Source organism: Osmerus mordax, chromosome 1, assembly GCF_038355195.1.
Source record: "Osmerus mordax isolate fOsmMor3 chromosome 1, fOsmMor3.pri, whole genome shotgun sequence".
NCBI classification, from domain to species: domain Eukaryota; kingdom Metazoa; phylum Chordata; class Actinopteri; order Osmeriformes; family Osmeridae; genus Osmerus; species Osmerus mordax.
The window spans coordinates 9,274,658-9,288,721 of NC_090050.1; the positions used below are offsets into that span (position 1 = coordinate 9,274,658).

At 42.8% G+C, this 14,064-nt stretch overlaps 1 protein-coding gene across 1 annotated transcript in view; it reads left to right on the plus strand.

Moving 5' to 3' along the window:
- The window catches only part of phtf1 (putative homeodomain transcription factor 1), a 47,859-nt gene extending 35,993 nt beyond the window's left edge, over positions 1 to 11,866 (plus strand). The window contains exons 15-17 of the mRNA XM_067241302.1: positions 10,226 to 10,321; positions 10,974 to 11,099; positions 11,325 to 11,866. Coding sequence (XP_067097403.1) covers positions 10,226 to 10,321; positions 10,974 to 11,099; positions 11,325 to 11,345 — 243 coding nt within the window. The 3' untranslated portion in view covers positions 11,346 to 11,866. The remainder of the gene's footprint in view (positions 1 to 10,225; positions 10,322 to 10,973; positions 11,100 to 11,324) is intronic.
- The last annotated feature ends 2,198 nt before the right edge of the window (positions 11,867 to 14,064 follow it).

Genomic DNA, 14,064 nt, shown 5'->3' on the forward strand with positions numbered 1-14,064 from the left:
TCTGAATAATCTGATGATGATACCTGCACAGTTCTGGGGGTTTCATCAAAGACTGTATTCAACAAGTTTCTATATCCTTGTTTTTTTAAAGTTCAGGGGACACTTTGACTGAGGATTTCCAGAACATACTCTCTGTCAATGTGATATGAAAAACAATGAGAATGGGAACTGATTTTTTTCTTATCTGGCCATTTTCCTCTTTCCAAGAATGAAGCAAAGCACTCAATGTTTTGGTGTCCACACTTTTGCACATATAGTTTAATCTGCCATCTTTCATTGAACAATTGAGTCCTCCATACACACTGTTGTTGCAGGTATTAAACAATCATAGACATCGCTGAGGTACCTAAAAGACACCATCTATTTGGAAAGATTCTATCGGTCTGATCTGAGTTCTTTACTTTGATAGATACCATCCACAAAAAGGCACAGATCAAGTGTTCTGCGTATGTTTTCTTCATGCAGACCACGATGGTATTGGCTGTAGACTCGTCTGTTCTGCTCTGGAGCTGTAGAATGTGAGACCTTGCTAGTCCAAGGAGGACAAAAGGAACTCCACCTGCATTTCTAGGTTCCCAAGGACTTCTCCAGACATAATCTCAGGACAGCCATATAGATGGTGCTCAAAATCAAAGATGGCGTCCATCCATGACTGCATCTGGCTCTGAGAACACATTGAGACATCCAAAACATTTAGTACTGTAAATCTACAAAGACACAGTGAACACTGTCCAGGTAGAGTGTGTGAAGGGGAGAGAAAGAAAGAGTGTGAGACAGAGAGAAAGAGACTGCACCTTGATTCTTAATAAAAAGTTCTCAGATCTCTGGCTCCAGCTCTGTCCTGGTGGTCTGATGGACAGAATGACCCCAAAGAGCAGATGGAGGAATCCATTGGGCCTCTGGAGTAGCAGTAGAGAGACATGAGAGATGAGACACAGTCAACATAACAATAGGACTACAGAATGGTGGGTTGGACCAGCCAATAAGATTACACTATTATGTTTGTGTCTCTTACTGGGGCAGCATGGACTGTCTTGCCCTCCAAAAGGCCGAGCAGGATCATTTCAAAGAACAAATCAAGGAAATTGATTTGGGTGATCTGAAATCAAACAAGTGCATATTTTAAAGAACAGTGTGACACAAAATGACAAAAAGACCAAAAACCTTCATCACAACCTCATTCATTGCTATGGAATGACTGGAATCTGATCTGCTGTCTGGCTACACCTACTCCTGATTGGCTAATTTCCTCCATCATAGCCTGTCTGTTTCCTGGCTCATTGATGAAGGAGACCAGGCGGTCATAGGCTTGCTGAAAGTCCCTCACATCCTCAAAACAGAAACGTAATAAAACTCACACCTCAAACTTCTTATTGAGTACAAAACACTAAGACTCATTGCCCTCTCTCTTTCTCTCGCGGTATTGTGAATTCTGTAGTTACCTGGTTATTGAGCTGAACAAGTAGACCAAGAACCATCCGCCCAGCATGGCTGATGTAGTTAAGGGACTTGTTGGTGTTGGTCAGATCCTGGAAAATATTGGAGAACCATCGGGACACTGTATCTACATGAAGTAAAATGTAGAGACTCATGACAAATACTGTTTCTCGTTACCTTAAAGGTATTGCGGAGGGCAGCCAGTTTACCCTCAAAATCTGTGGTCCCTTTGTAGGCAAAATAGCTTCTGTATCAAGAAAATGAAATACTCATTGATATCGTGAGATGTACTGAAGAAGCACTTTAGGTTTCATTCTGTACACAGGAGAGTAGCAGGACTATTTTCATCCAGTATTCCTATAGAACTTACTGCATCAGGGGCACCTCCACAATTGGTTCCTCCACAATGTCCTCCTCAATATCCTGCAACACAAAAGCAACATTTGTCTCAATCTCAAGGCACCTTTCACTCAGTGGCCAGTGGAGTCACTGGCAGAGGTACAAGCCCATGTAAATGGAAAGACATTTTACCTGAGGAGTGTCGTCAAAGTGGGGAGAAGGAGCCGGGGGAGGAGGAGAGCCGTGAGGAGAGCGAGGTGGAGGAGGGTCACTGAAGGTGGACTCTGTGTTGGAGCGAGACCAGCTCGCCGTCCGTGTCTCACCTGCTGCCTCGGCGAAGCCCTCGAAAGTGGTCTTCACGTCCACCTCCTGTGGTTAGGAAACACAGAACATCTTTAGACGTTTAGTACACCGTTAAACAGTGACGACTCTCAACCGAACAAGACGTTTCGACAAGGATAGTGTCGTGCACCTGGCCATCCTCAAAGTACAAGAACTCCTTTCTTATGTTGATGCAGTAGGACGTCACGTGACTCATCTCTCTATCGAGTAACTAGGGAGGACAAAGCAGAACTCATCAGTTTATTACTAACTGATATCAAATCTGTGTCAAGCTGTCAACACTGAAGCAGCGTTGATGTCCGCTTGTGAACATTAGGTGTTCGACTGACCTGCACCCCTGTGACCTCCTGTTTGATGGTAGACACAGCCACCAATCCCTGAAAAAGACACACAGGAATACATTCAGTTTCCTCCAGGAACCGTAGGATCAGCCAGATGCTCTGGTTGGTGGCCTGTTCAGTCCTCAGTATTCTCTCACCTCAGGGGTCAGAAAGTCAATGTGGAGCTGTCTCTTCCACCACAGCTGGGTCCGTTGGTCCATGACTACACTGATCTTCTGCTCAACCTCCTCCAGGGTCTGTAAAGAGAGGGTTCCCTTAATATAAATGCAACATGTTGGGGATTGAACTTCAGTCTCCTAATTGCTAAGCCAAACATACCAACAGACCGAAAAGACATCCTTTGTTCCAAGGTTGAGATTAGAGCTTGTAACTCGCAGACAGGGCTGACTCATTAAGTGCGTTTCCACACTACCACGTTACCGTTGTGTGTGTGTGTGTGTGTGTGTGTAGTGGTCAATACAGAATCAGAGAAGTCCACATGACAGAGTTGTCTGAATTACCTGCAGTCGTCCGGTATTGCGCCTGGTGTTTGTGAAAACTGAGCCGTTCCAAGTATCCATGAGGGGTAGGTCCTCCTCAAAGAGTTCCTCCTTGTGGAACCTCTTAGATTTCTCCTCACTCAGGGAAGAGGCGTCCTTCTCCGGCTCAGGCAAGACAGGCTGCACAACAAGAGCCAAACAGTCACCCTAACTTGCAATTTAACACACTGTCCTTTGAAACAATCCTTTCAATCCTGTCTGTTTTGGTTTTCATTGTACTGCCGTGGCATACAAATAAGTGTAGATGCTAATAGTTTGGGCTTCTCATTCAGTTTATTTCGATGTTACTAAGATTACCTGTCCTCTGGAAAGGGTCAAAGCCTCCAAAGTCATTTTCCCAGCTACGGTGAGGTACACTTTGGGAAACTGTTTGGGCCAAACAGGGGCCATGAAGAAAGTCTGTGGCAGGGAAGATATTAAGACAATCAAGTACATCCTCTTGGTTGAGGGTGACTTCATGATTTAAACCAGTTTATTATTTATTTTTAATCTCCAGACAGTAAATAATGGACTAAGAATATGGAATGTGGAGTGAAATAGTTACCAGATTGTCCAGAGATATTAAGATGCTCAGTACCAGCTTCCCAGCATGAGTCAGTTTGAGAACCGGCATGGGTGAAGGAGCCTTCATGGCAGAGAGAAAAGTTAGAGAATCTTAGGACTTGTATGGAAAATCGTTATTTGTGTCGAGTATATTATCAGTGTGTTACGATGACATAACTAGCTATTGCTATTTGCCCATGTTCTTAGTGATACGTCTATGCGCCCTCTCAAACCGCTAACCCCAAACAGAGGAGACTTACAGGAAGCCACACTGGCCTGTAAAGGACCAGTGGTCCAGACAGAGGGCTGAACAGAGGGAGCAGCAGCTCCTCCTCAATGACCTGAGGAGGAAGAGGACAGTAGGTGGAGGAGGTTTTTAATGACAGTCCAGCATGAAACAAGCAAACAGTAATCATGTTGTCCCCCCGCCAGTGATGTACTGTAGTTCCACCCTTGGGTCAGTCAGTGACCAGACCGCCCCCTAGTGGATTAAAGTCCACATTACTGTGTGACAACCTGATGCACACATGGAGACCGATCCATACTGTCCTCCCGATTCCATTGTGATGGGGGATAAAGGAATTGGTATGAACAAGCATCCATTAATGGTGAGATACAATCTAGTAGGTTGTGTTGTCTTACAGTGCTGGTTCTTCTGCATTGGCCATTCTCTGAAGAATTAAACCTTGATCTTGGTGAGTGGTCTGGAGTTTGGCCCTGGTCTGAAGATCTTTGCCTCGACTGAAAAGGGCAAAATGTTTAGGCCTTTAGGAGCATTATTTAAATCAAACAGGTATAAACTGTAACCAGAGATAGGATGTGATGTAGTAGGTTTTGTTGCTCAACTGTACAGTCTTTGTCCTTTCCTGTGGGGGACTGAGGGCTCTTTCTCCACTGCCCAAAGATCTGTTTCAGAGGCTTTAGTTTACGTTTGTTTGACTTGGCCTTCTTAGTGACTTTCTCTACCTTCATCAGACGGTGTCTACCGCCATCAGCTGAGAGGGAACTTTCTGATAGTTTGAACACAAAAAAGAATGGAATTAGCGATGTATCGTGAATTGTGTTTGTTATCCGGCAACTAGTTGTCCAAGGGCTCCTTAAACACTTACCATAATCTGTATCATCGTTTGTCTTCGCTGAGGAGGCAGACTTTCTTTTCATAGACACACAACAAGTCAGAAGGGAGAATAGGTGAAGAAATCTTGTAAGTGACTCTCCACTAGAGACCCCTGGGTCACTTTGGGCCTGACCCATTAAGCCAATAAATTGTTTTGATCTCAAATGTAAATAATCAAATAACTATTGCTATCTGTAATGAGAAACTAACTCTGCTATTTCATGATCTAACTGAAAACTCTGAAACTTCGAATTAAAGCTCAAGTTGTAGATGACATCATAATTGCAAGGCTCATTGTGACATAATGTCCATCATGTGTGAAAAAAAAATCAAGTTGTTTACAAATTAAACTAGTCCGCTTTCAAGTATTCCAACGTGATATCAAAGGAACATAATAAATTACAGTAACACATTACAGTTTTTCACAATTGTTAACACACGTTTCTCAAAACAATAACGGCTTTCTCAAAACTGCACACACAAAACTGAAAAGCTCACACACAAAATGCTAAACCTGACACTCCTTTGCAAGATGACTCTTTGCCATCAAATCTCTTACCTGTTCACAAAATGCACTACCAAGCATTCACAGCACACAGTAGTGCAAAATTGAAAACACAATTCTAGAAATGGAACACACCATACGAATGACTCTGGGGAATCAGCCATTTCAACTTTTGTAAAATGTCTCAGTGTAGGCCTAATTTTTTCAAACATAAAACAGCACACATATGCGGCAAAAAAAGTTTTATTTCTGAACAGTACAGTACTGTCAACGGGCCTGCTCAACCCATTGCAGCACACAAAGTGATGTTCCCATCACGCTGGCCGGGGACCTCAACAATGGCGCGCTGGCCAATGACATTTCTGCCCCGGTGCCTCCTCTTCACCAGGTTGAATCCAACCTCATCAATGAATATGTATTCATATAGCTCATTAGCTGTGTCATGCTCCTGGATCCGCTGGAACAGACAGCATGATAATAATGCAAGTTATAGTATGGACACAGATGGGTCAACGCAGTGGACTACAGTGAGACACTGTAGAAAAGGAACAATATTGGATTACTGGTACAATACATGCGTGTCAGTGCTGAATGTATGGGACTTACAAGCACAAACTCTTGCCGTAACTCCTTGATGTGGTCTGTGTTTCAGTCGAATAGGACCCTGTACACTTGTTTCATCCGCATGGCATTCCTGGGGCATTCCTTTCCCCCATGTTTCTGAATGTGACATGGTCAGCCAGGATCCACGAACCATTTTCACAATGTCAGTCTCCTGTTCGGCTGTGAAAGTGCATGTTCTTCCTCCACGGTGTGGTTCTCTTTCAGTTCTGCAAAATACAAATACAGTGAGCACACTGTATTCTATTGATATGCAGTATTTCAGTACACAAGGCAAATATAATTCATACCTGTTCTCTATTCTAAAGGTTCTAATGATGGCCAGCCTCCCTCATGCTCAAACCATGGTTGAGCACATGGTCAACCATGGTGGCCCGAATCTCATTGGAGATCACCGTTCTCTTTCTTCTTTCTCCTCCTCCTCCTTCTTCTTCTCCTCTTCCTCCTCCTCCTTCTTGTCATCCTCCTCTTCCTCCTCCTTATCCTCCTCCTTGTCATCCTCTCCCTCCTCTTCCTTGTCCTCTTCCTTGTCCTCTTCCTTTTAATTCTGCAGTCCTGATCGCAAATTGCTCACCAGACCTAAGATTTGAATATTTGTGTGTTGTAGGTTGATGCTTTGAGAGCTTTACTTGAGAAGTGTGTTTAACAACTGAACATTGTGTGTAGTGTTTTGTGACAACAAGGTGATGTGTAATTGACATCAGTGTGTAAACAAGGAAAGTCAGAGTCTAATGCAGATAAGGGAGTGTGAAGTAGTGCCAAATTGGGTCGAGCAATTGGTACATGAAGTGAAGGTTATGAAAATTGTGCCAAAGTTTTGCTTTTTGTGTGTTAACAATTGTGAAAAACTGTAATGAGGTGCTTCAACTAGAGTTAAAGCTGGTTAATGAATGGATCTTGGAAAATAAGATGAAGTTGAATGTTTTAAAAACTAAATGCATGGTTATAGGTTCTAAATATTCTCTCCGGACAGATCAGAAATTAAGCCTCTCTTTAAAGGGTGCTACTATGGAGCAGGTCAAAGAAGTCAAACTGTTGGGTGTCATTATTGACGAAACACTGTCATGGTCCACTCAGATTAAAAATTAGAAGGAGTGCTCATCTGCTAACCAACACAACAATTAGACTACTCATACAATCTCTAGTTCTGTCAAATCTGGACTACTGTCCTGTTATCTGGTCTAGTGCATCAAAGCAGGAACTTAATAAACTTCAGCTTGCTCCGAACAGAGCGGCAAGACTAACACTTGACTGCTCTGTCAGGAGTAGTGTGGAGGATATGCATGCCAGGCTGTCATGGGTGAGGGTGGATGAAAGACTGGCATGCAGCCTTATTCTGTTCTTAAATAATGTCTATTTCTCACAGAAACCCGTCAGTTTGTCTCTACAGCTATCACATGTAAATGAGACACAGTTTTAATACTAGACAGGCACTAAGTGGTCACTTTACTCTTCCTCTACCCAGAACCAATGCACTTAAGAAAACGGTAATGTACAGAGCTATTGCATACTGGAATGTGCTCCCCTCATATTTGACTCTAACAAGAAATACATGTGATTTCAAAAGGAAACTTAAGGCAGCAATAATCAGAAAGGAAATTAGAGTAGATTAGGTTATTATTTTAGGACAGACAACAATGATGTTTTAAGTCTGTTTTTGTTTGTTATTTTATTTTTACTGTAAATGTTGTTTTCTAAGTTTGTGTTTTTGTTCACCAACATTGATCATGTTGTACTGCATGTTATGATTTATATTGTAATGTTTTCTGCCTGAATCCCAGGAATAATAGTCTCCACTACGGTGTAGACTTATGGGGATCCTTAATAAACATAAACATAAACGGAGGCGTTGCCTCGACATACCAACTGAGGCACTGTATCGACATACCAACTGAGGCTTTGCTCGACGTACCAACTGAGGCGTTTGCCTCGACATACCATGAGGCGTTGCCTCGACAGGCTCACATCCACAGTCCATGCTCTTATGGTTCTTCCCTTTGGCACTTATTTTGGTTGTTCACAATATGTGCTTCATGTGTTGGCTACCCGCAATGTTTTTGGAGCTTGTTGTTATTATCAGTGACCTATGCACTTTGTAAAGCTCTCTCTTGGAAGTCGCTTTAGATAAAAGCGTCTGCTAAATGAATAAATGTAAATGTAAGATGATAGCGTCCTCATGTGATCCACTGACGTGCGGTGATGTCAGTAAGAGGCTAGGCACTGAGTTATGAAAGCCAGATTACCTAATTTACTGTTAGGTAGGGTGACCAGATTTGAGTTTGTGAAAAACTCGAATCTCAAATCCAAAACTTGTAGTTTGTGAAAGACCCAGAGAAACACATATCCGACGAGGCAAAATCCCGGACAATTTTGGAATCCCTGCCGGACGCATTTTTAGGTCTCAAAAAGAGGACATGTCCGGGTAAAAGAGGACGTCTGGTCACACTACTGTTAGGCTAATATGTAAAAAACAGTAAACGCAGTAAACGGTACAAGCAGTAGCCTACAGCCGCTGACTATTAGCACAGCCACATAGCCAATCTTTTATTCCATACCAGTCAGTTTGAAACGATCGAAAAAAATGTGTCCCTTTTGCTGCAGTAGTCCATTTAAGTCTGGCGTAGACCTCCCTCTTGCTGTTAACTCTTTTTTTGAATAAAATCGATCTTGGAGTAATTCCTCAACTCTGTGATATCGGCACACACCGCTGCTGTCATTTTGACTTGAATTTCGCGGGGATTACGTTTACAATGTAGCTGGTGTAATGACGTCAGCTGCGCAAATGTCCAGTAATATCTCGATTTTAATTGGTCCATGTTTGATACGTAACGTAGGTGATTACTGGCATAACATATTTACGTGCAAAGGCACAGCAGAGTTGTGCTTTTCTACGTACATTTTGAAGAATACAGTATCAGTTTTTCGCTTGTCGTCCGCAGTGAATGGCTGTTTATTCTACAATTTTTGTTGTATAAAGATTATGCAACTGCTACATTTGTCATCGTAACATCTAAACAATTGGAATAACACACATATTGTATATATAAATCACAAGACTAAACAGTAAAAATATAAATACAAGTTTATTAAATAAAATGATTTAATAAACATTTTTACGTTTGGCAGTGCCTACCTTGCCTACCCAGACTGCACGACACTGATGTGATGCTTTAGTTATTGGCTGTTTTAGCGTTTCCACCAAACAACAGTGCCACCCTCAGGCTGACAGTAATATTTCAGTGAAGCTGACCTGGCTATGGAGCATTCATAAAATATGTATAACATTTTTTAATTTTAAGTATTTTAATTTGAATGTATATTGTCACACTGTGAGTGAAACAGTTAGTGAAGCATGTAAAAAATATTTTGTAAACATTTATATTGTATTTTTGTTACTATGATTTATGGCATGTTTCAAGTGCACCTACGGAACGAGCTCCAACATAAGCCTGTGCTCTGGTATTTTCTTTTGGGTAACAGGTGTGGGACTGAACTGTGAGCACTCTGCAAGGACTCAAAGGATAGTGTAATGTTCTCTTCTGTGCATGGTTTGAACAAAACAAGAACGTTTAATATTCTGATATTAATGTGATGTGATTGGTAGTACCATAAGTGATTTTTGAGTGAAAGGTGCATTTACAAATTTGGTAGTGAAGTAGGCCTACCTTTAAGAGGACTGATATTTATATTCATTGTATTTCAATGATTTCCTTTTGTCATCATTCATGTGTTTCTAGAGAAATGTCATAGGTGATTTAAACTGATCGTAAAGTTTCTCTAGTGGAGGCTTGAAAATAATAGTACCGGTAACTGGATATTGCCATATTTACACTTCATTGGTAAGCGTTTATATATTTCAGCCAGCTCACAATTCAGCTGCTGGGAACCCAGGTTCTAGTTTATCTTTATATTGATTAAATGTCCCATATGGCTAAGAAAAGTGTTACACACACCTACAGCGACGTAAAGTATGTACAATCACATATTTACAAACATACTCTCTCTCACACACACACATACACACACATACAGTCATATTTACAAACTCGCGTGCACACACACAGTGACCACACAACACTCGTTCGCTGAGTCACTCACGCACACACACACAGATGCATTCTTCTGTATGCAGACACACACACTCACACATGCACACTCAGTAAACAAAAACTGGGAGTCAGGTGGCTGAGCGGTTAGGGAATCGGGCTAGTAATCAGAAGGTTGCTGGTTCGATTCCCCGGCCGTGCAAAATGATGTTGTTGTCGTGCAAAATGATGTTGCAAGGCACTTCACCTTACTTGCCTCGGGGGAATGTCCCTGTACTTACTGTAAGTTGCTCTGGATAAGAGCGTCTGCTAAATGACTAAATGTAAATGTAAACACATGTACTCTGTCACACACGCTCCCTTACTCAAAGCTAGTTTCCTGCTCCTTCCCCCAGATAAACCTGTATCTCAAGATGGAAAAGAAGCCCAACAAGAAAGAAGAACTGAACATAGTGAACAATGTTCTGAAGCTCGCAACTAAACTCATGAAAGTAAGTAACCCTCAGCAATCGTCTTGTTAAAAAATTAAGATGTATTCCGTTTGCAGACGGGTTTATCCATGCAATGTACAGAGGGGGATTTGAACCTGCAACCTATGGTTTAGTAGCAGTCACTACCACTGAGCTACTGTATCCCCATCCCCTGTATCACTGGTCTTCATCTTTCACCAGGGACTGACTCATTTGTTACAAAGTTAGTACTGTAACTACTGTAACTGTGTCATTTTCAATTAACTGATGCATGGTAGGTGTAATAGTTAAAGTGCATCCGGAAAGTTTTCAAGGCGCTTCACTTTTTCCACGTTACAGGTGTATTCCAAAATGGATTACATGTATTTTTTTCCTCAAAATTCTACACACAATACCCATAATAATAACGTGAAACAAGCTTTTTTTAAATGTTTGCAAATCTATTAAAAAAAAATTAACATACTTTTTTCACTTTGTCAAAAACAAGTCAGAATTCAACTTAAGATCCAAAGAGCTTGTATTTTCTTAAATGTATTTTATGTCTGTGATTCCAATACGTTCCGTGCTTTATCATGTCTGCCCTCTCCCCCTCCATTCCCATCTCCCTCAACCCACCCTCCTAACCCCTCCCCTACCCCAATCCCCGCTCCCCTTACTCCCCTCCTCCCCCCAGGAGTTGGACATCCCCTTCCGGCTGCTGGGTCTGACGGTGAACCCCCTGGTGTACAACATCACCCGGGTGGTCATCCTGTCAGCCCTGTCCGCCGTGGTCAGCGACCTGCTGGGCTTCAATATCAGGGTGAGCTCCTCCCCCTTCCCTCCCCCCCACTGGTCTACAATTAGTGAGCATGTCGAATGTACAACCTCCAATGCAGGAGTTAGTCTAGAACTAGGTTGCGATGCTCCCCAGGAAACAGGCCCTAGCACCTCCCTGTAGAGCGCGTCAACATTCACCATACAGCGTTCTTCGAGAGGGAATCTTTGAGCTGATGTTGCTTCCTCTCTTTCTCGTCCGTTCCCCCAGCTGTGGAAGATCAAGCCTTGATGGGAACGTGCCAAACCAAACCACTGAGTGTTGGACACTGGAAAACTGGACCAGCCCCTGATGCCTGTCCAGACGGGGCCAGCCGACCTTTGACCTTTTGGCCTGTCTGTTCTGAGAGTGTGCGTACCTACTGACCCTCCACCCCTGCTTCTCCGTAGCTTCCCTGGCCCCTCGGAGCACCAGATCTCCATGGACCACCGCTCGCTTCGGCCCCTCTGTGACAAATCCCTTCTCCCTGTCCCTGGATGCTGCTAGCTCTCCCTGGACACTCTGTTAGCTGTCCCTGATGGATGTCCTGGACAACGCTGGCTGTCCCTGTTATCTCTTGTTGGGATGGATGCTACTCGGGTTGCCATGACTACCGTACCTCGGTGTCCCCTTCGTCCCTAGCATGTCACAGCAGCCGCTGGCTGGCCAGACCAGCGCCAAGACGCCTGAACATCACTCTTACCAGTCTTCCTTCTCTGGCTTCTCGTCTGTCAAACTAGTTGCCAATGGGTGCCTTTCCCCCAAAAAATGGGTTGTGTGATTGTTTGGTTAAGACAAATGAATGGGTTCTAGATCCGAAATAGGCGGTGGTGGTGGAATTCTGCAGTGGCATATTACCGGTAGTGAAAGCAAAACGTCACGGTTATGGCGTGACCATGTGTGACCTTTTAGGCGTCATCGAGGTTACGCGACGGTATGTAGACTAGGTCACTGTGCTCCATGTGCTAAAATGTGAAAGCGATGTTAGCGAAACACTACACGGATTAACAAGATGTTATTAACTGCATTGATGCTTCTTTTTATTTAAGGGGAACCAGAGCGCTTTATTTATTTGCAGTTTCAGCGTTGTAATTACTTGCCGAGTGGTATCTACAGAACTACATTCTTGGGGCGAAATCGATTGCTTTTGTATTGAAGACCAATATTCATCAAAGACTGTATTCAACAAGTTTCTATATCCTTGTTTTTTTAAAGTTCAGGGGACACTTTGACTGAGGATTTCCAGAACATACTCTCTGTCAATGTGATAGCAGTGAGTTTTTCACTCATTAATTACCCAGACTGGGGCATCCCACCATAGTGTAATTTGTCACGCAATAGTTTCATAATAAACCGAAAATATTTGTACCCTTCTGGAAAATGTACATCAACCCTTGAAAAAGGACGGCTTGTCATCTCTGAATAATCTGATGATGATACCTGCACAGTTCTGGGGGTTTCATCAAAGACTGTATTCAACAAGTTTCTATATCCTTGTTTTTTTAAAGTTCAGGGGACACTTTGACTGAGGATTTCCAGAACATACTCTCTGTCAATGTGATATGAAAAACAATGAGAATGGGAACTGATTTTTTTCTTATCTGGCCATTTTCCTCTTTCCAAGAATGAAGCAAAGCACTCAATATTTTGGTGTCCACACTTTTGCACATATAGTTTAATCTGCCATCTTTCATTGAACAATTGAGTCCTCCATACACACTGTTGTTGCAGGTATTAAACAATCATAGACATCGCTGAGGTACCTAAAAGACACCATCTATTTGGAAAGATTCTATCGGTCTGATCTGAGTTCTTTACTTTGATAGATACCATCCACAAAAAGGCACAGATCAAGTGTTCTGCGTATGTTTTCTTCATGCAGACCACGATGGTATTGGCTGTAGACTCGTCTGTTCTGCTCTGGAGCTGTAGAATGTGAGACCTTGCTAGTCCAAGGAGGACAAAAGGAACTCCACCTGCATTTCTAGGTTCCCAAGGACTTCTCCAGACATAATCTCAGGACAGCCATATAGATGGTGCTCAAAATCAAAGATGGCGTCCATCCATGACTGCATCTGGCTCTGAGAACACATTGAGACATCCAAAACATTTAGTACTGTAAATCTACAAAGACACAGTGAACACTGTCCAGGTAGAGTGTGTGAAGGGGAGAGAAAGAAAGAGTGTGAGACAGAGAGAAAGAGACTGCACCTTGATTCTTAATAAAAAGTTCTCAGATCTCTGGCTCCAGCTCTGTCCTGGTGGTCTGATGGACAGAATGACCCCAAAGAGCAGATGGAGGAATCCATTGGGCCTCTGGAGTAGCAGTAGAGAGACATGAGAGATGAGACACAGTCAACATAACAATAGGACTACAGAATGGTGGGTTGGACCAGCCAATAAGATTACACTATTATGTTTGTGTCTCTTACTGGGGCAGCATGGACTGTCTTGCCCTCCAAAAGGCCGAGCAGGATCATTTCAAAGAACAAATCAAGGAAATTGATTTGGGTGATCTGAAATCAAACAAGTGCATATTTTAAAGAACAGTGTGACACAAAATGACAAAAAGATCAAAAACCTACATCATAACCTCATTCATTGCTATGGAATGACTGGAATCTGATCTGCTGTCTGGCTACACCTACTCCTGATTGGCTAATTTCCTCCATCATAGCCTGTCTGTTTCCTGGCTCATTGATGAAGGAGACCAGGCGGTCATAGGCTTGCTGAAAGTCCCTCACATCCTCAAAACAGAAACGTAATAAAACTCACACCTCAAACTTCTTATTGAGTACAAAACACTAAGACTCATTGCCCTCTCTCTTTCTCTCGCGGTATTGTGAATTCTGTAGTTACCTGGTTATTGAGCTGAACCAGTAGACCAAGAACCATCCGCCCAGCATGGCTGATGTAGTTAAGGGACTTGTTGGTGTTGGTCAGATCCTGGAAAATATTGGAGAACCATCGG